Below are 21,040 nucleotides of genomic sequence, written 5' to 3'. Positions count from 1 at the left end.
GACGAAACGAGCTTATTGCAAAGTGCAGCTTCTACTCTAAAAGTCCACCCCACCCCCCCCACCAAAATAAAAGACCCCCTAAGAAGGGATGAAGAAACATAAATGGTCCAGTCCGTCCTCAGGATTACATGGAAAATAAAATCACAGTTTGCACTTGCTGGCTCTATTTACAGGAATAGAAGGTCTTCTCGGCGTCGGAGAGGACCGTGTGAGGCGGTGGGGATGGATAGGGGGCTGTTTGCATCGGCCTAAGACACGGGAGGACTGTGATTCCGAAGGGCCAGCGCCCTGGGGCCAAACACTGGCTGGGAGAAAATTACCAGGAGGATTCGGGTGGGCGATGGGGTATGAGGGCCCCCCAACCACAATTAGGGGTGCTCACCACGCACCCCTTCCGGCTCAGACTCACCCAACCTGGAGCACCAGGGGGGACCGTGGTGGGCTGCAGCCAGAGCCCCACAAGTGGGGTGCAGAGCAGAGAGGAGCGGCTGTGTTCCCAACCCCACGTTCCGCGTTCCCCTCCCCCAGGCCGGGGCACAGGGACCCCGCCCCGCTGCAATGGCAGGGAATAAATTAAATTAAAAACTCAAGTCTTTTTGATCCAACCATGAAAAATACACTAAAAAAAAAAAAATCGCCAAGAGGTTCCCGGGTTCTCCGACACCCCAGAGGAGATGGCTTGGCCAGGGGCTGCAACACCCCAGCCCCTCGGGCCTCGGCGGGGGGCTCTTGGTCCTCCCTGAGGGCTGGTCCTGGGGCGGGTGGATGGCCCCTGCCCGGCGGGGGCAGCACCAGTGGAGGGAGAAGCAGCGTTTCTATTTGGTCTCAGAGGCGGGGGCCGCAGCTGGGTCCGGAGGGCCGAGGTCAGGCGGTCCAGGTGGGGCCGTCCAGGCAGGGCCGGCGTCCTGCGGGGCTGGGACTAGGAACCCAGGAGGGTCCAGAGCAGGGGGATGGTGCTGAGGAAGAGGCGGCAGCCGCCTAGGCTGCTGCACGAGTTATTGCTGGTGAAGATCGGCTCAGGAGGTTCATACAGGGTCTCATCTGGGGGTGGCAGAGACAGCAGGCTCAGCGGCGGCCCGAACCCCACTCGGCTGCTCCCGACGTGCCGCCCAGCCTCAGAGTGCACATCTGCCCACCGGGCTCAAAACCCCACCAGGCAGGCCCTCGGCTCCCTCTTGGTGCCATCCCTGATGCCCACTCTCCGGGCAAAGTCACTTGGCCTCAAGTGGGGGACCTGGCTGTTGAATTCAACATTCACTCTTTAATCTTTTTTTTGCATTTTTATTGTTATTGTTGTTATTATTATTATGATTTGAGACGGAGTCTCACTGTCGCCAGGCTGGAGAGCAGCGGCACTATCTGGGCTCACTGCAACCTCCACCTCCCGGGTTCAAGCGATTCTCATGCCTCAGCCTCCTGAGTAGCTGGGATTACAGGCACGTGCCACCACGCCCATCTACTTTTTGTATTTTTAGTAGAGACGGCGTTTCACCATGTTGGCCAGGATGGTCTCCATCTCTTGACCTTGTGATCCACCTGCCTCAGCCTCCCAAAGTGCTGGGATTACAGGTGTGAGCCACTGTGCCCGGCATGCTTTGTTTTTTAGAGACAGAGTCTTGCTCTGTCACCCAGGCTGGAGTGCAGTGGCGTGATCTCGGCTCACTGTAGCCTCAGCCTCCTGGGCTCAAGTGATTCTCTCACCTCAGCCTCCCAATGTGCTGGGATTACAGGTATGAGCCACTGCGTTCAGCCAACCTTCACTCTTGGAGGTATGACATATTTGTAAGATGGGGAAATCGAGGCTGGGGCAAGGCAGGGCAAGATGGGGAAACCTGAGGCCCCCTGTCCTGGCTCTTCTAAACATTCACTGTTTCTGTGAGTTTAGGACACAGGGGTGGGGGCCCGGATCCTGCCCATTCCCCTGAGCACTTACTGGTGGGCCGCACATACACCTTCAGTCGTAGGCAGGGCCGGTCCACAGCATTAGGAGGCGTGGCCGCTAGAAGAGAAGGGATGGGGATGAGTGGGGAAGTGGCTCTTGGTGCCTGAGACCTCCTGGGGCTGTACTCCCTTCCCCACCTTGGTGAATCAACCCTAACCCCAGGTGGAGAGCCACCCATAAAACTCCTACTCGTACATCAAAGCCCCAGACACAATGCCCCCTGTTTCCCAGCAGTCTCCTGTACATTCGCCCTGCCTCTCCCTCTGTCCAATCCTGACTCCAAAACCTGGGGGTGTCTGTATTTTTGTTCTGCTTCTGCCTCACCCCAGGGCAGCACAGGGTGAGCTCAGAAAATGATGTATTTGTTTTCAAGCAACCAACAAAGTGGTGATGTATTAATAGTCAAATGATTGACCTGGGTTCAAATCTCTGCCCTCTGAGAGCCTGTGGACAAGTCGCTCCCTCTCTGGGCCTCGCCTGGCAACACAGTAGAGTCTCTGGGAAATTGTGTGTGTGTGTGTGTGTGTGTGTGTGTGTGTGTGTGTGTGTGTGTGATGGAGTTTTGCTCTTGTCGCCCAGGCTGGAGTGCAATGGCGTGACCTCAGCTCACTGCAACCTCCGCCTCCCGGGTTCAAGTGATTCTCCTGCCTCAGCCTCCCAAGCAACTAGGATTACAAACGTGTGCCACCATGCCTGGCTAATTTTTGTATTTTTAGTAGAGATGAGGTTTCACCATGTTGGCCGGGCTGGTCTTGAACTCCTGACCTCAGGTGATCCGCCCACCTCGGCAGCCCAAAGTGCTGGGATTACAGGCATGAGCCCCTGCATCTGACCGGGAAAGATTATTCCCATATGGTTCTTATGCCCAAAATTCCAGCATCACTGGCCCCTGCTTCTGGGCCCACAGAAGCCTCCTGGCGTGCAGTGGGGGCGTCAGCAAGCATCAGGAGAGGAAGAAAAGGATGCCTGAAGCCAGGGCCACTGGGGTGTGCACACGTGTGGACAATTGAACAGGCGTGGGTCCTCGTGCACGCACACATAGATGTGGTCTTGCTGTCTCTGCCGAGCCCAGGGCCCTCAACGGCCTGGCTCTCATGGCCACCACCTCTGCCTGCCCCCTAGAAGCCCCTCACACTGGAAGATGAAGATAAAAAGCACATAATAAAAATAACATTCGTCACAGAGATAGGACGAATAATTACAATAATTATCTTTATGAAACTGCCGTCTCAGAAAGAAAAACATAATTTTTCTTATATTATGGGGACTTAATTTAAACACCTTCCCCCATTCCCCGACCCGCTTCTTCCCTGAATTAAAAGGGAAAAATCCAACTAGAGCAGACAAAGGAGGAGATGCGGCCTTGTAAAGTTTAATTCCACACAGCAGGAGCTGGGTGTCAAGGCACTGGTCCCCCTGCAGCCTGGGGACACAGACCTCAGATCCCCCACCCCACTCCCCATCCCTCAGGCCCCGATATGCTGAGAAGCCAGGGTCCCCACTCCACGGGAATCCCTCAGTCTCAGTGCCACGGTGGAAGCCACCAGTGTGACGCCATCATCTCTATCTCGGGTGGGCAGTGGCTGGACCCCACATTCCCCACCAAGGTCACAGATATCATGGCCAAGCAGGACCGGGACTCCGAATGGCGCTGCTGTGTTCCCCACCTGCCGTTGGCCTTTCATGGGGACGAAAAGGCCACCTTGGGACCCTCTGATGAGCAGCAGGGACTGGCAGCCTCCCTAAGCCCAGCCCACCATGGGGTCCTGCAGGTGTGAAACTCCCCAAGGCTGCCGCTACCCAACCTTCAGATGAAGACCCCACGGTCCTCAGGGATTCTCCAAGCCTGGCATGGGTCCCGGGGAGATGCGGGGGTGGGTGCGGGGGGGGGAGGACCTGAGACCCCTACCCAGTCTGGGTGCGGCTGGTGCTGCAGAGGCCCTGTGGGATTTTTTTCTTCTTTTAAAGACAGGGTCTCACTCTGCCATCCAGGCTGGAGTGCAGTGGAGTGACCAGAGCTGATGCACTCCAAGCAGCCCTCCCACCTCAGCCCCCCGCACAGCTGGGACCACAGGCCCAAGTCACCATGCCCGGCTAACTGGTTTTATGTTTTTGTAGAGAGAAGGTCTCCCTAGGTTGTCCACACTGGTCTCAAACTCGTGGCCTCAAGTGATCCTCCCGCCTAGGCCTCCCAAAGTGCTGGGATTACAGGAGTAAGCCCTAGCACCCAGCCTAGCTGTGGCTTCCACCATGCTCCCCTCCCCTGCTGGGCTCTGGATGCCTCAGTTTCCCTCCTCAGTGGGCTGGGGCGCGGGCACCCTGGTCTTGCTGTCGGGAGGGTGAGACAGGTCTATTGGTCGAACCGCCAAGTGGTCTGAGCTGTAGGCCCGAGGTCACAATAGTGCAGCCTCAGTCCCCCTCCAAGCCTCAGTTTCCCCATCTGCAACGAGGGACGAGGACAGTCCTGGCCTCCCGGGATGGTTGGGAGGATGGCGGGTCCATCATGCACTTGACACCTTGGGGGTCAGTGGCCAGGGCCGGCTGCGTCCCCACTCCGCTGCCCCGCCCACTCCCCGGCCCCACCCCACGGTCCTGCCCACTCCGCGGCCCCACCCCATGGCCCCGCCCACTCCTGCACCGCCCACTCCCGGCCCCACCCCGCGGCCCCGCCCACTCCTGCACCGCCCCCTCCCGGTCCCACCCCCGCTGCCCCGCCCCCTCCTGGCCCCACCCCAGCGGCCCCGCCCACTTCCCGGCCCCACCCCCGCGGCCCCCGGCAGCCCCCGCCCGACCCCACTTACAGATGTAGTAATACTCGTGGCCGGGCCGGAACTCGAAGCCCAGGGAGAAGGGCGTGAAGAGCTGGAACTTCTCCGAGAACTTGAGCGGCCCCCCGGGCGCGGCGGGCCGGTTGCACTCCCAGCGCTTGAAGCCGCGCTGGCGGTGGTCGCAGGAGGCGTGGCCCTCGCCGTTGACCATGTACAGCACGTAGTGCTCCATGCGCTCGGCCGGCGGCAGCGGCGCCCCGTAGTGCGGGCAGTAGATGTCCAGGTAGTCGTTGATGCTCACCTCCACCGTGTAGCCCCCGCCGTCGTCCCCCTCGCCTGCGTGGAACCTGCGGGGACGGGGCGGCCAGAGGTCAGCGCCGAGAGCGAGGGACGGGACACGGGTCAGGGTGCGCGGGGAGGGCCGGGGTCAGGAGCACGGGGGGATGGATCAGGGTGCATGGGCAGGGTCAGGGGTCAGGAGCACGGGGGACAGGTCAGGGTGCGCTAGGGTGGCCGGGATCAGAGGACAGGAGCACGAGGGACGGATCAGGGTGCGCGGAGAGGGACGGGTCAGGGGACAGGTGCACGAGGAAGTCAGGCCGGGGAATGGGGGAGGGTCAGTTCGCAAGGTGGACTCAGCCTGGGGCCCTGAATGGTGATAGCGGCCAGCAGGTGGACCGGACACACCCCCGTCACGGCGGGCTTCAAGGTTGGGAGCCAACGGTCTCTTGCCTGGCACTGCCCCCCACCTCCTGCCTCAGTGTCCCCAACAGCCCCACGGCAGGGCCAGCAGCGAGGTGGGTGTCCAGGCAGGTGACATCTGGACCCCTGGGTGCAAAGGGCCGGCGTGGGGTTCCTGACTCCGGGCCTCTGCACAAGCTGTCCCTCCACTAAGAATTCCCTCTCCAGAAACTTAACATCTACCTAACATGCTTAACATCTGTGCCGCCTCCTCCAGGCAGCCCCCAGCCCTGCTTTCCTTCTGCACTCCCGCCTGTTGAGAAGGATGGGGGCAGGGTGGGGGACACAAGTCGGGCGTTCCAGCTCGCTCTGGGGCAAGCTCTGCCCCCACCCTGGCCTCAGTTTCCCCAAAGAGAATGGGGCTTGACGTGAAGAATCCCTCCACCCTCCTCTCAGCACCCCCAAAGTTCCACCCGCCACACACATCCCCCCCGCAGCCCCCAGAGTTCCACCCGCCACACACATCCCCCCCGCAGCCCCCCAGAGTTCCACCCGCCACACACATCCCCCCCGCAGCCCCCCAGAGTTCCACCCGCCACACACATCCCCCCCGCAGCCCCCCAGAGTTCCACCCGCCGCCCAGTTTGGAGGCATCCTGGGCTCCACTCCCAGCCCCAACCCTGCCCTCCTGTGTGACCCTGTGAGCCCCACCCCACCTCCCTCCTATCTGGAGCCCAGAAACCTCCTGAGCCCCGAGCCCCGGAATCCGGTGGCCTCCTGGTCTCCCTCCCGGGTGCCTGCGCTCCTGACACCTCAGTCCCCTAGCCCCGCCTCCAAGCCTTTGCCTTGAGGTCCCCCAGACGCAGCCTGCAGGCCCCTTCCTCCAGGGAGCCCCCTGACCCAGCCTTGTCTGTGAGGATAGAGGTCAGTCGAGGGAGGGACCGGCGGCTCCCCTTCCCTCACTGCCTCAGGCGATGGTGGCAGGAGCCCTTAGATCTCCCGGCTGTGGTCCCCAGGGTCCCTGTCATGTAACCGGCGGCCTGGACCAAGCGGGGCACCAGGGGGGCCCTGAGAGGGGCTTATTAGCACATAAAAGACCTGAACAGGGAGGAATGGGGGGCCCCCACACCGCTCCTGCCTCCTCCTTCCCTGCACAGGCAGGGGAAACTGAGGCCCCATCAGAGTTGGCAGCACGTGGGCGCAGGCTGCTCCAATCCCGGCCCTGGCACTGCCTCTGGGCCTGGCACAGCCGCCACCACCCTGGTCTGCAGGGGTGAGTCCACCACCGGCCCCACGCCGGGTGCACTAATTGGCACTGCAGCTCGAGAGAGGTTGATGGGATTGTCAGATGGCATCGGCCCGGTCCCCCGCCACCCCGAGATGCCGCGCCAGGCGGGGCTGAGGGTTCCTGGGTCTCCAGGGGTGAGAAGGGGCAGGCAGGCCTGCTCACTCGCACCTCAGTTTCCCCACTAGTGATCTGGCATGAAGATCTCCAGAGCAAAGAATTTCAAGGCAGGGGACGGAGGCGGTGAAGTCAGCCTCCAGCCCTTGCCCACCTGGTTGGATTCATCCAGGGACGGAGAGCTTCCCGGGCCTCCTTCATCATCCCTGTGGGCCCAGCACAGAGGACAGTGGGAGGGGGTGTCGCAGGGAAATCTCCCCAGGGAACCGGGCTTGGGGGGCCGGGGTCCGTCCAGGGCTTCGGAACCTTGCAGTTCTGCGCTAGGGTCTGGGTTTGAGCCCCTGGGTCTCGAGGCCCATTCTCCTGAGGCTCCCTTTCCCCTCTGTGCAGGAGGATGCTCCTCCGGGCTGTTGGACACTCGGGGTGCGTCTGCACAGATGCGGGGGCAGCCCCCAGACAGGCTCAGATGGAGACGGCTTGACCTCGGCCCACCCCTCGGGCTACCCCATTGGCCGGCCGGGCACAGGCGTCTCATTGACCCGCTGGCCCCTTGGGCACGATCGACGCAGAAGCTGCTCCAGCCTTTTTTTTTTTTTTTTTTTTTTTTTTTTTTTTTTTTTTTTTTTTTTTTTGAGACGGAGTCTCGCTCTGTCACCCAGGCTGGAGTGCAGTGGCGCGATCTCGGCTCACTGCAAGCTCCGCCTCCCGGGTTCACGCCATTCTCCTGCCTCAGCCTCCCGAGTAGCTGGGACTACAGGCGCCCACAACCGCGCCCGGCTAATTTTTTGTATTTTTAGTAGAGACGGGGTTTCACCGTGGTCTCGATCTCCTGACCTTGTGATCCGCCCGCCTCGGCCTCCCAAAGTGCTGGGATTACAGGCGTGAGCCACCGCGCCCGGCCTGCTCCAGCCTTTTTGAAGTCATTTTCGTTCCTGCCCAGCCCAAGTGAAAGCCCATTGATCAGGCGGTCGATGGCAGCCAGGCTCAGCTCCCGCCTGGGACTGCCCGCACCCAGGTCACCCTGCAGGGGAGGCCTCCGTGGAGGAACCACAGGGATGTCTGGGCTCCCCACCGCCCTCTGGCCTCAGTTTCCCCTGCTGTCCCAGCAGTGATCCCCAGGGAGCCACATTCAACCCAAAAAAGGAACCTGGCACCTAGTAGGAGCCTTCGTGAGACAGAGCAGCCTCGGAAGGTGGGCCCACAGCACCAGCCCTGTCGGTCCCCCTCCGGCCTCTTGGTTCCCGGATGGTGCCTGCTTCCCCCGTGTCTGACACCACCGTGTTCTCTCCTCCCGTTTTGCCTTCGGTAAAACGTCAGAGACCGAGGCTTCTGTGTGGCAGAGCGGCCGGGTGCCCAGGCCCCTCCAGGATGCAGTGAGGGTCTGCCAGGGCCCAGCCTCCCCATATCCCAAGCTCGCTCTTCTGAATGCAAAGCAGACCCTGTAACACGTCGGCAGCGGCTCAAACCCCTCCATCCATTCTTGATCCTCAGAATAAAATGTACACCCTCCCAGGCCTATATGGCCCATCCACTCCACCCTCCTCATCCTCCTCTCCAAGACTCCTCCCTTCCAGCCACACCAGCCTCCCAGCTGTTCCCGTTCCCACCCAGGGCCTCTGCAGGTGCTGTTCCCACTGCCCGCAATGCTGTTCCCTGGGCCCCGCCCCGTATCACATCTGATCCTTTACAGGGTTTGCTGTCTGAATCCTGGATCCTGAGGTTGGCCTCCTCTGTCCCTTCCCCAGGGCCCTACACGGGCCCGGCATACAGTGGCACTCAATATGTGTTTCTTGCCTGAATGAGTGAATTAAAAAGGTCAAAAGGTGAGGACTTTGAAATGCCAGAGTTGTTGGCAGCAGCCCGCAGGTGTGTGTGTGTTGGGGGGCAGGTCCCAGGGGAACCCCCACCCCCAGCTCTGGCTGCCGGCGTGGGGCCATTTTTTTCCCTTTGCGTCTCTGAAATAGGCGGCCTTGCTGTGTTGGCATTCCCGGTTCCAAGTTGGCGAGCGAGCCTGAGGCGGGCGCGTTGCCCCTGTTCAGGGTGGCGCCTGCAGCGGGGAGGGGGCCCCCACCCCAAAACCGGGGAGGGGGCCCCCACCCCAAAACCGCGCCTGGGGAGAGGCAGACAAAGCCTTAGCTTCCTCCATTAGTGATAAAGCCTCGATATGCAAATCCTCTCTGGGAGCAGCAGAGAGAGACTGAAATTCTCACTAAGGGGTTAATGACTGAATTGGGATTTTTCCCAGACAGAGCGGGGTGGCAGCTTTTACTCCTCCGGGTTCCCTCTGCCGGGCCACACCTTCCCCCCACGCTTGCTCAACCTGCGGGTGCCAAAGTCCACGCCTCCAGGCAGCCCTCCAGGCCCCAGGCAGAGCCTCACCCAGGCAGAGCCTCACCCTGCTGCCCACCCGGCTGTCACCCCCTTCCAGCAAGCGGCCTGGAGCTAATTAGCTCCAATCGGGCAATTGTCAAGTCATTAGACGCTAATAGCTAAGCGACTAATTAGGAATCTCACCCAGAACTGGGTTGGGGGTGGGCTGGGCCGCCTTCCAGGACTGGAAACTGAGGCAGCGGTGTGGCCGGCAGCCAGGACCCCGTGGGTGGGCAGGTGGACGCCTGCGCCCGTCCCCATCTCTCTTCCAGGGTAGAGAAGCTCCCGGGGAGGCCCAGGCCGGCCAGATGAGCAGGCAGCCCGGGTCCTGAGGCCCAGCATGGGGCTGAGGTCGCTCATCCCCTCCGGCCACCCCCAGCAAGACCTGCTGGGATGACAGCACCCACACCAGCAACCACAGCTGGCTTTTCCAGGAACCAGAGATGTCCCCCGTGACTGAGGGCTGGCGCTTTTCCTCCTGCCCAGGACCTGGGTGGGACCTGAATGGAAATCAGTCCTCAGGATGGTGCAGGGTCTGCCTGAGAAAGGACAAGTATGGCCTTGTGGTGCATGAGGGTAAACTGAGGCAGGGCCCTAGAAATGAAGCAAAAGAGGAAAAATGCAACCGGAGGGAAAGGTAGACCTGGCAGGGTCGGCCCCGCCGGGGCCTCCATCACCGTGGGCGTGGGTGGCCCGGGTACAGAGTGCAGCGGGCGCAGTTGCCGTCAGCCACCCACCTTCCGGCCCCTCCCAGGGCTGTTCCTGGTTCCCCCGGGGCCTGCCCCCAGGTGGGGACACCCTGGACTGTGCCCAACTTCCGGGTGGCCTTGGATGAGTCACCATCTCTCAGGGTCTTGGCTGCTCTGTCCATAAAGTGGGAGCCACCGACTCACAGGGCAGGCGGACGAGGGATGCACGGAGGTGGGGGGGGCGCGCCACTGAGTCTCTTGGCCAGACCTCACACCAGCCTGGTCTGGGAGCAGGCGTGGCACGAGCCCCCCCACCAGGGCTGGCTCGGCCACAGAGTTCAAACGTCTGCTTGAGGTTAAAGCAAAAACCCCGCCGGCTCGTCTGGTCCTCCGCAGGCTCCCAGCCGTGTGTCTGGGGCGACGGGTACAGTGGGCACAGGGACGGGAGGGGCTCAGCCCTTCCCCCAGCAAGGTACAAAGCCCAGCTTTCCCTGAGGACCCATCTGCAAAAGAGGCCGGTCCCACACACAGGACCTCGGGGCAAGGCCTGGCGCATCCCGGTTCCTGAGGAGGAGAGAAGCCGTGTCCCAGGGAGCACACGGCCACCGGGGCAGGACCCTCGTGGATGACAAGGAGACCACCAGCTCCACAGAAACGCTGCCACCCAGACCCCCATGAATGCACAACCCGCTGCCTCTGCTGTGACCCTGAGGGACCCACGTCGGGCTGGTCCCCTGCAGACCTGTGGAGACGTCAGCCCAGAGACGGGGGGAGGTCAAATCCCACTGCGTTCCCGAGCCCCCACCACAGAGCCTCTGTTCCCTTCTCTGCAAACTGAGGCCGCCCAGGGAGGCCCGAGGTGGAGGCGGAAGCCTGGGCCGCTCATGGCACCCCAGGATGCAGAGACGGGGAAGACAGAGACCCAAAGAGACTGTGAGACGTAGAGACCATGGGGCCTAGGCAGAAACATCCTCCCCACCACAGGAGCTGCCTCGGTTTCCCCTCTGGGGAGGGGACGCTAAACCCCTGGGACCGCCCGTCCACACCAGGCCCTATCAGACGAGCTGCACCCACCGCAGGGCTCCGTCACCCCTGCTTCACAGAGCAGGCCTGGGGGCTCCAGGCTGCTGAGCAACCTGCCCGAACGTCACGCCCAGAGAGTCTTGGCACCCCACGGCCTCCAGGACCCCATCCTCAGGCCCCGAACCCCCCAGGCCCACCGCCCGGCTCTCCTAGCCCCCCAGTGCCGAGTGGACCAGCTTCTCTCAAACAAAACAAAAAACCCTCATGCAGCAAAACACGGCATCACCCCCTTCAAAGCCGCCTCCCCCAGAGGCCGAGGGACGCCGGTGGAGCCACGGGGAGCAGGATGCCACATTCACCTCCGCCCTCTGTCGGGGGGCAGCTCCTCCCTCGGGGACCGAGCCCTCGCCCAGGTCACCATTTTCCAACTGGTGTTTGAGGGAAGCCCAGCTGCTGTCCACACCCGACGGCCACTGGGTCCGTGGGGAACCCCAGGAGGGTGGCCGAAGCCCAGAGATGCCCAGTGTGGGCAGGCGCCCACCCAGTGCCCGCAACCCAGTCCACATGACTGCAGATTTCCAATAAGAAGGTGAGGACTCCCAGGGACCGCAGGCCCCTGCGTCCACCCCGCTCTGAGGTTCAACAGCCGTCTGCACTTGGGCCCTGGTCCCATCCCCAGGGGATGGAGGAGAGGGAGGGCCAGCATCGGGGTTGCTGCGGACCGTGCCAGGGCCACCACTGCCCCCACACTGCAAGCCCTCTGACAGCCAGTGCTGCCCCCAGGCAGACACGCTTACATGCACCCCACACACAGACACGTACACACACCTGCACTCCATGCACAGACAAAATGCATGCATGCCACAGGCAGACACGCATGGGGACCTCGGACACTGCAGACGTTCTGTGCACGGGCACGCACATGCAAACACGGGTGCCACACACAGGCACACTCATGCACACACACATGCACCTCATATGCAATCACGCAGACACATGCAAACACGCCAAAGCTGTGCCCTGTGGCTTCACGCAGCCTCCTGCCACACACAGACACATGTAACCTGCAGCCGGATATGACTCCAAGGCATACCTGCACACCACCTCCTCCCCCACCCCACACGCAAACACACAGGAGCAGCCGTGGGAATGCACACGCAGTGTCGTGAGCAGGACAGGTGAGGGCAGCCGGCCAGGTCCAAGGCCCGGACGCCCCAGCCCAATGTGGCCCGGCTGGGAACAGGCCCAGAGACGCTTAGCTGCCAACTCAGGTGTATCCAGCCCAGGTGGGGGGTGGGTTGGACAGACACTGTGCAGTCACCAGTGGGGGTGGCAGGGCCGGCTGGCCAGACCACTGAACGGGTCCCACCTTATAGTGGCTCAAGGAGGTGGGTGCGGGGCCCCCTGGGTGCAGGCAGTGCACCTCACAGCAGGGAGGGTGTGAGGTGGAAACAGACCAGTCACTGCCTGGGCACAGGTGCCAGGCCAATGGGCAGAAGGGGCGGCCGGTGATGCTGCGGCACTGCCCGGGCCTGCGGGCCCATCAAGCACACGAAAGCACACGGTCCCGTGGTACCCATGCTGCTGTCTGCCCTCCATCGCAGCTGCCCCCATCTCCCAGTGCCTTTCTGTAGGCCCCTCTCAAAGACTCGGGGTCCCTGCATCCCCCACACATCTGCCCAACCCCATCATCCCTCCCCGGCCAGCCCAGCCTCATACAGGCCTGCTGGCTGATGCCACTCCTCTCCCCAGGCCGATGCCCCTCCACAGGGTCCCCTTGGATACGGAGGCCCAGCGCCACCCCCTGCCATGCGCAACACCCCGCCACCCAGGCACAGGTCCCGGGCAGATGCCCCTGGACACCATATCTGAGAACCGCAGAGACCCCCGATGTCGGCAACGAAGCCCCGATTCTGGCCGGATCTCGGCTTCCCGGGAAGGTGCTCACCCAGCCCTGGGCCCCACTGCAGGGTGTCGGCTCCGTCCCCAGCAACCCTGGACACCGCAGGCAGGAGGAAGGAGGAGGCAGCCCTGGTGCTGCCCAGGTCGGCTGTTCGGACCAGCAAGGCCGTTCCCTCGGGCAGCGGTCTTAGCTGGGCAACCAGGTCAGACCCGGAGCAACAGGAGGTAGCTGAGCCAAGCCAGGCACTGGGGAGGTCACTTCCTTCCCCTGGCCGGGGGTCCTGCCCGCAGCCCGCAGCCTGCAGCCCTGTGGCAGGTGGGGCAGCAGGGCGGCCCTGGCGACCCCCTTCCTCCCTGGTTCCCGGGTCCTCCTGTGTTTGGCGTTTGCTAGAACAAAGGACAGGCCATGCTGGGGACGGGAGATTCCGCAGCTGAAACCAAAAACTTGGGCCAGGGAAGCGCTGCCCGCTGGACTCACCGCACGGCCAGCGACAGCCTTAATCAAACCCACATGTGACCAGCACAGTGGGCGGCTCAGGGACCTGCTCTGAGGTGGGCCAGCCGTCCCCCAGTGGTCCAGGGTCCCTGCCCTCAGCCCCCAGGGGCCCGACCCGAGGCTGTCGACCATGGTGGGGGGTGGGCCTGTGCGTGTTCCCCACCCCCACGGCGGAACACGGGCCGCCCTTGTCCCCGAGCCCGCCTCAAAGAGGCCCGTTCATGCAACTTTCCTCCCGGGGACCGAGGACAGCAGGAGACAGCGGGGACAAGGAGGGATGGCGGGCTCCGGAGGGCGGCTGGGTCGGCACAGGAAGCGGCTGGAAAACGGAGAGAAAGTGACCAGTGGCAGGAGAGTGAGGGGGCCGCCTTGGCCCCTGACATGCAGCTCTGTGCGCCTTGGGAAGACGGTGACACCCTGAGTGCTGGGGCTGACTCCCTCCAGAGCCCCAGGACCCCCAAAGCCCCGGCTCCCACGGGACCCCCAGGGAAGCCGCAGCCTGCTCCGGTCTTGGAGACTCTGGGATGGCCCGGAGGGTTCTGCCAATGTCCAGGCCATCGCCAGGTCCCGGCAAACTTTTCTTGCTCTGACCAACGGGGGCTTCTCCTGTCCCCCACATTGTGCCTGGCCCGGACCTGGTTCGGAACACAGTGGCCTGCGAGAGGCGGGTGGGGCATCTCGGCCGGGCGTGGCAGGCAGGGCACTGGGCCACCTGGGTCCCGCCCCAAGTCCCCCCCTTGCATGACCTTGAGCCAGCCCCTCATCCACTCTGCACCTCAGTTTCCCGGTCAGCGCCCAGAGGACAGGAGACGACTCCATCCCACTGCCCCTCCCAGGGCTGACCCCAGCTCCCCGGCCCCTCAGTCTCCTTTCAAAGCTGGGCCCTTGGCCTCCTGGAGTGAAGCAGATGCTGTGTCCCAAGGGAGGGACACTCCAACTTCCCCAAGTTCATCTGGGGACCTGCGGGCAGGACGCCCCCACAGATCCCTGGAGGGCCACAGTCCCCCACCTCCGGTGCCAAGGTCCCCAGGGATCCCCACCAAATGCGAAACCTAGGGGGCTCCCCAGAGAGGCGGGTGGATCAGGGGTCCCCCAAGTCCAGGCAGGCAACTCAGGGGCTACCCGGCATCGGAGGGTGTCAGAGGGGTTCCCTAAACTCCAGGAGACGTCGGCGCTCTTGGGGATGTGGGATGCGAGTCCCCAAAGTCCGCAGGGCAATGGGGCGCCACGGGGGAGGCAGGTACGAAAAGGGTGAGTCCCCCAAACTCCGGGGGGCCGAAACTCCCTGGGGGGCTCCCGCGGGAACCGGGCGCCCGTATCCCGGCTGCGGCGCGCGCGTAGAGGGCGCCCGGTGCTCGGGGGGCGCGAGGCCAGGCGCGGCGTGGGGGACGTTGGGGGGTCTCCGGGCGCCCCCCGCGCGCGGCCGAGCTCACCTGGGGTTGCTGCGGTTCCAGTAGACGGCGTAGCGGTCCGAGTTGGCGCGGGCGGCGTCCTCGGCGCGCGCGAAGGGCGGCGGCGGCAGCGGTAACAGCAGGAGCAGCAGCGGGAGCAGCGGGCGCTGCGCGGGCGCCATGGCCCCGGTCCGGCCGCCGCGCTCGCTCTCCCGGCCGCCGCCTGCCAGCCGTCTCCGCCTCCTCCGCCGCCGCCGAGCGGGCGGGCGGAGGGCGGGCGGGAGGAGGGCGCGGCGGCGCTTGGAGATCCCCGGCCGCCCCCGCCTCCGCGCGCGCGACCTCGGGCGCCGAGAAGTCAGGCGGCGGCGGGGCGGGGCGCCGGGGTCGCCCCGGGCGCGGGACCCGGCCGCGCGGACTGTCGGAGCGCGGGCCGCCGCCGCCGCACCCGCCGGGGAGGGGCCCGGGCTCCGGCCTTTGTCCCGCCCGAGCGCCGGGAGGGCCGCGGGCGCCCCCTCCCGCCGTGCCCCAGTCGCACGGGGACTGGGCGGGGGTCTCCAGCCTGCGCCCGCCCCCTGCCCCGGCCCACCCCGTCGCAGGCTCATCCCGCGGGGCCTACCCCAGCGACCCCGATTGTGCGCGCCCCCCGCCGGCATCCGCGTGGCCCGGCCCGCGGTCTCCGAGGAGCGGGGGCGCACCCTGCCTCCCGCGCCCCCAACTCCTCCCGGCCTGGCCCTGGGTCCCGGGCCTCTCACCTGCCTGGTTCCAGCGCTATCCGCAGCCTCACAAACCCCGACGCACGCGTCCCAAATCGGGCTCGGCCAACTCCAGCCTCCCTGCGGGGGTCCGGGCAGAGTTTCAGAGGGGCGCTGGCCAAAGTCCAAAGCTGCTCGTGCTGAGGCCTCCCTGGGGCCCTGGGAGTCGCCTCTCCGGACCGCGCTGTTCCCTAGGGATGGAGTAAGTCCCTATCTCAGCCCTAAGGGTGCCGGGCGCATAGTAGGTGGACCGGTGTGGAGTCTGAGCAGCTGGGGATGGGATCCAAGAAGCCCAGAGTGAAGCCAGTCTCCACGCAGGAATCCTGCAGGCAGGGGAGGGCCGCTGCCCGGGGGCACAGCTTATGCAAAGGCCCGGGGTCTAATCTGTTTGGGGAATGCCGAGTGATTTCTCCTCCCGGGATGCTGACACAGGCGAGGAACTGGAGGCCTGGCCTCTATTTTGTCTTTTTTCCAATCCAGACAGGGTCTGGCCATGTTGGCCCTGCTGGTCTTGAACTCCCGGGCTCAGGCGATCTTCCCGCCTCGGCCTCCCAAAGTCCTAGGGTTACAGGCGCGAGCCACCGCACCTGGCCTGCCCTCTGTTTTACCCTTATTCATGCCACAGCCTCCCTCACCAGACTCTGAGCTTGTGGAGGGTACGCTGCCACCAAGTGCTGGCTGGACTTTACTGGCAATGCCCAGATCGTGTTGTACCTCTTTGAGTTAGTTTTGTTCACCAGGCCCAGTGCAGGAGAGGGAACCGCAGTGCAGGCGCTGATAGCCCTTGGACCTGAAGGTCCCTGTATGAGGCATTACCCAAACTCCTTGCAGGGACCGTGAGCCCAGAGATGGTCAAGCTAACCTGTGCGCCAGCAAGGTTGGGGGGGGACGGGACCCACCACCGCCCCACAGCACTGAGATGTGGTGGGCTTTGTCCTGTGTCTCCTGCGGCGTGCCCTCCTCCCCCCACTGCCCAGCAGGCCACACCACCCGACTTTTGTTCGGGCCGTATCCTGTTGGGAAGTCCTTCCACTTCTTCTTCCTGTTAAAATCCTGCTCTTCCAGAAAAGTCTGTCCCACCCAGTGCTCTAGCGTCCCTGCCAGGACAAGGTTCTCAGTTCTCTGAGCTCCAGGTCTCGTCCGCTGACCCCACTACAGACATCCCAGGCTGAAGGCCCAGGGCTGGCCGGGTGTCTCTTCAGTGAAGGGTGGGAACCTGTCCCAGATGGTGGCTAAGGTAGGCCCTGAGTCACCTGCCAGGCCTTCTGGACAGACTCTCTCAGTGCCCCTGGAGTGAGGGCCTGCGGTTCTACCCACACAGGGCTCTGCGGCCCACGCAGGCTGGACAAGCGTCCCAGGAGGCTTGGTCTGGTCGGGCTCTTTGAGGGAGGGGGATGGCCACTCCCGGAGACGAGCACCTTCGGAGCAGAGGTGCGGCGGCTGCACCCAGCACAGGACAAGGAGCCGTGAGCCTGGGGTCTTGGCGTGCCTGGCCCCAGCATGCCACCTGGCAAAGGTGGGAGTTCTGGAAGCTTCCCTCTGCCCTGGGACCAGAAGCCCCCTCCGGCTTCAAGGGATCTCATGGGTGAGCAGGGGTGGGCCAGGGTTGGGAGGAGGGCATCTCTCCTCAAACCAGGACTGGGACCTGCACAGGTGGGAGCTGGAAGGGCACCACCTCCACCCAGGCATGACAGGGCCACTCATTTGCATGCAGGGGCCACCGAGGCGAGAGCCGACGCCACCGCCACCGCTGAGCGGATTTGAGCAGAAGCTCCGTTTTCCTTCTGTTCTTGTCTCTCTCTCAAGGTCAGAGCCCAAGCAGGGACGGGAACAAAGGCGGTGCGTCCCCCATTCAACCTCCCCGCGCCCGCTGGCCGCTCCTAGAGGAAGGACCTGGGGAGGGAAGGGGAGGGCATGGCGTCTCCGAAGCCTGGCCCCGGGTGAGGCTGCCCTAGCAAAGCCCCGCCCGGCCGGGGGGCCACTGTGGGGGCCCAGGAAGCCCTGTTCCCTCCTGGGGCTGGGGGCTGTCCCAGCTTTGGGACGCGGCCGTGGCCGGAGATCACTCTAGAGTAAGCTTCCTGTGGAGCTGAGGGTCAGAGGTCAGGCTCACGCTGGGGACAGGGGTCAGCCAAGGTCAGGGGTTATCCAGGGTCGCCCTCAGTCCCCGGTCCAGAGCCAGGACAGGGCTTGATGGGGTCTGGCCCCGCCCCCTGCTCTGCACTCCTGGGTCTGGGGTCTACCCGGACTTGGGAAGGGGTAGACTTGTCCAGCCCATGCCCAGCACCCGCTGCCCACTGCCCACAGGGCCAGGCCACAGGGCTTGGGATCAGCGTCCCGCAGCCCCTCAGCCTTCAAAGGCCGCGACGCCAGGAGGAAGCTAAAAATATGCGGGGAGAATTTCTCATTACAGAATAAATTGGACCCAGTCCGCAGCCTGCCCTGGTGCCAGCAGGCTTCAGAAGCCCCATCTCAGCCAGGCAAGGATCAGGCGGCAGGGGTCACGGGGCACCGGGGGCTGGGCAGGTCGCGGGCTCCACTCTGGGCGGGAGCCTGACCCCTGTCCATCGTCCCACCTGCGAAGCACGGAGCTGGGGTCTGCACTTTGCCCCAGGGGTCAGGGCGTTTCTCCTGGGCTGGGTCACTGTCCTTGAAAATAAAAATGTGGCCGGGCGCGGTGGCTCAAGCCTGTAATCCCAGCACTTTGGGAGGCTGAGACGGGCGGATCATGAGGTCAGGAGATCGAGACCATCCTGACTAACACGGTGAAACCCCGTCTCTACTAAAAAACATAAAAAAGTGGCTCAAGCCTGTAATCCCAGCACTTTGGGAGGCCGAGACGGGCGGATCACGAGGTCAGGAGATCGAGACCATCCTGGCTAACACGGTGAAACCCCGTCTCTACTAAAAAAATACAAAAAATTAGCCGGGCGAGGTGGCGGCGCCTGTAGTCCCAGCTACTCGGGAGGCTGAGGCAGGAGAATGGCGGGAACCCGGGAGGCGGAGCTTGCAGTGAGCTGAGATCTGGCCACTGCACTCCAGCCTGGGCGACAGAGCGAGACTCCGTCTCAAAACAAAAAAAAAAAAGAAAAAGAAAAGAAAAACGTATCCCTTTCTCCAGCGGATAACATGAAAATCCCCACCCCCGTCCAGCCATGGACCCAAGATTCCTGCAACCCCTGCAGCCGGTGGTGGAAAGGAACAGGCACACAGCCCTATTTCCCAGCTCACCCTCCTCCCCGGTTCCCACCCTTCCCACTCTTCTCCCTTCCTCCTCCCTCCTTCCCTTCACATCTTTCCCCTCCCTCCTTCCCTTCATACCTTCCCCCACTCCTCCCTCCCTTCTTCCCTCCCTTCTACCCCCCTTCCCCTCCCTCCTTCCCTTCACTTTTCCCCTCCCTCTTCCCTCTCTCCTTCCTCCCCACCCTCCTCCCCAATTCCTTCCCCCTTCATACTACCCTCCCCTCCCTCCTCCCCCTTTCCCACCCTCCTCCCCTCCCTCAATTCCTTCCCCCTTCATACTACCCTCCCCTCCCTCCTCCCCCTTTCCCACTCTCCCCTCCCTCCTCAATTCCTTCCCCCTTCATACTACCCTTCCCTCCCTCCTCCCCCTTTCCCACCCTCCTCCCGTCCCTCCTCAATTCCTTCCTCCTTCATACTACCCTCCCCTCTCTCCTCCCCCTTTCCCACCCTCCTCCCGTCCCTCCTCAATTCCTTCCCCCTTCATACTACCCTCCCCTCCCTCCTCCCCCTTTCCCACCCTCTTCCCCCTTAATACTCCCTCCCCTCCTTCCTCTCTCCTTCTCTTCTTTCACACCTTCCTCCCCTTCTCAACCTTCCCCTCCCTCCTCCCCCTCCCTCCTTCCCCCATTCTCTGCACCCTCCTCTCTCTTCCTCTTCCTCCTCCCCTTCCCTCCTTCCCGCTTCCCTCCTCCCATCCCTCTTCTCCATTCACATCCTTCTCCTTCCCACTCTCTCTCCTCCCTCCTCCCCTTCCCTTCCTCCTCCTTCCTCTCTCCCTCATCCCACCCTCAGGTCCAGGGCCTGAACACAGACCCATTCTCCAGTGTCCAGACACCACCAGCATCCAGAACTTCCCATACAAAGGAAATGTCCCTGCCCCCACCACTCGCTGTCCGGAGCAGGAGCCTCTGGCTCCCCATGGGGACTGAGGACCCAGACCTCTCCCCACGGTGACTGAGCCCCTAGACTTCTCCCCATGGTGACTGAGGACCTCTCCCCACGGGGACTGAGGCCCCAGACCTCTCCCCAAGGTGACTGAGACCTCGGACCTTCAGTTTTATGTAACTTAATGAAGAAACGTGAACAGCCACGTGTGGCTTTGTGTCCCACAGCAAAGCACCTGGTGCTTCTCGGGGTCTGGCTGGCCTGGGATGGGGAGGTCAGTGGCCTCAATGTGGGGGCAGTGGTGGCTCAGGCCCCCCACAGGGGAGATGGGCACCTGGGGGTGAGATCCCTGGAGGTGGGGAATCGAGGGCACGGGGGTCTCAGCACCCTCACTTGCCTGCCAACCCCCAAGTGACTGATTTGGCGCATGGGGCCGCATCCCTGGGACACCCTCGCACCAGGATGGCAGAGGAGCCCCGTCTGTCTCCCCAGGACGAACGTCGGGCCCCAAGCTGCGGGCACAAGCCAGAGCCACAAGGAACCTGACACATCCAGCCCTCGAGGCCACGTCCCCAGCGCCCACCCATCCCTATTTCACAGGCAGAGAAGCCGTGCAGAGAGTCCACTGGACTCCAGCCTGGGCCGGACCCACTGCTGAGGCAGAGACCCCGCATAGAGGCAGGGGTCTGATATGCTGCTTATCCAGTGGGCACACCGAGGGGCAAGGGTGGGGGGCGTGGGTCCGAGACATCCCCTGGCATGGGGTTAGGATCTCAGCAGGTCACACCCATGTGTGTGATCGCGTGTCTCGTGGGGCTGCAGACGTCCCATCCGTGGGACTGTCTGTGTTGCTTATCGTGTGTCTACAAAGCTGTGTTTTGTTGGTGCCTGTGTCTGCATGGGGGAGGTGGAGGATGCCACTGCCCACCCCCCGAACTCCCAGGCACCCGCACACACACGCACTCCCACGGGCACACACGTGCGCACACACACAGGCCAAGCACCAGCCAGAACCTGGGGCCTTTCATCTCTCGCTGACAGGCCCCTCTCCGGCTCTTAGCCTGGGAGAACCCCCGACTAACAGTGCATTAACCTTGGGGGGCTGCCAATTACTTGCACCAACACGGGGCACAGTGCGGCTGACGGGTCCTGACAGGCAAAGGGGATGGAGGCAGCAGAGCTCCTCTCCCTGCCCGAGGGGGCGGCGGCGGCTGGGCTGGGGGCTGCGGCATGTTCTGACTCCGGATGGCAGAGCGCGGGTCTCTCCTGACCTCATTAGAGTAATTAATGTGCCTTTTGAAGCTGGTGAAACGCTCAGAGCTGTGGGACGGGGGGCGCAGATCACAGGGTGGGGGCCGGGGCCGGTGTCTATGTGCCTGTTGAAATCATGTCCCAGAGGATCAGACACGGAGATAGAGACGGACACAAAGTGAAGGAGGCAGATGGAGAGATGCGAACAGGAGAGTTTGGAGACAGACGCGAGGGCCAGACGGATGGGG

At 63.4% G+C, this 21,040-nt stretch overlaps 1 protein-coding gene across 1 annotated transcript; it reads right to left on the bottom strand.

Annotated features, from left to right (window-relative positions):
- Positions 1-229: 229 nt before the first annotated feature.
- Positions 230-14,919, bottom strand: EFNA2 (ephrin A2). The gene is made up of 4 exons (XM_028838772.2): positions 14,707-14,919; positions 4,744-5,057; positions 1,934-1,999; positions 230-1,041 (listed from the first exon to the last, which is right to left on the bottom strand). Exons 1-4 carry the CDS (start codon positions 14,844-14,846, stop codon positions 920-922), a joined length of 642 nt encoding a protein of 213 aa, XP_028694605.1. The 5' UTR covers positions 14,847-14,919; the 3' UTR covers positions 230-919.
- Positions 14,920-21,040: the final 6,121 nt, after the last annotated feature.

This window comes from Macaca mulatta, chromosome 19 (assembly GCF_049350105.2).
Source record: "Macaca mulatta isolate MMU2019108-1 chromosome 19, T2T-MMU8v2.0, whole genome shotgun sequence".
Taxonomy (NCBI): Eukaryota; Metazoa; Chordata; class Mammalia; order Primates; family Cercopithecidae; genus Macaca; species Macaca mulatta.
Note: the sequence above shows the minus strand (reverse complement) of the source record. Positions and strands in the feature narration are given on the sequence as shown.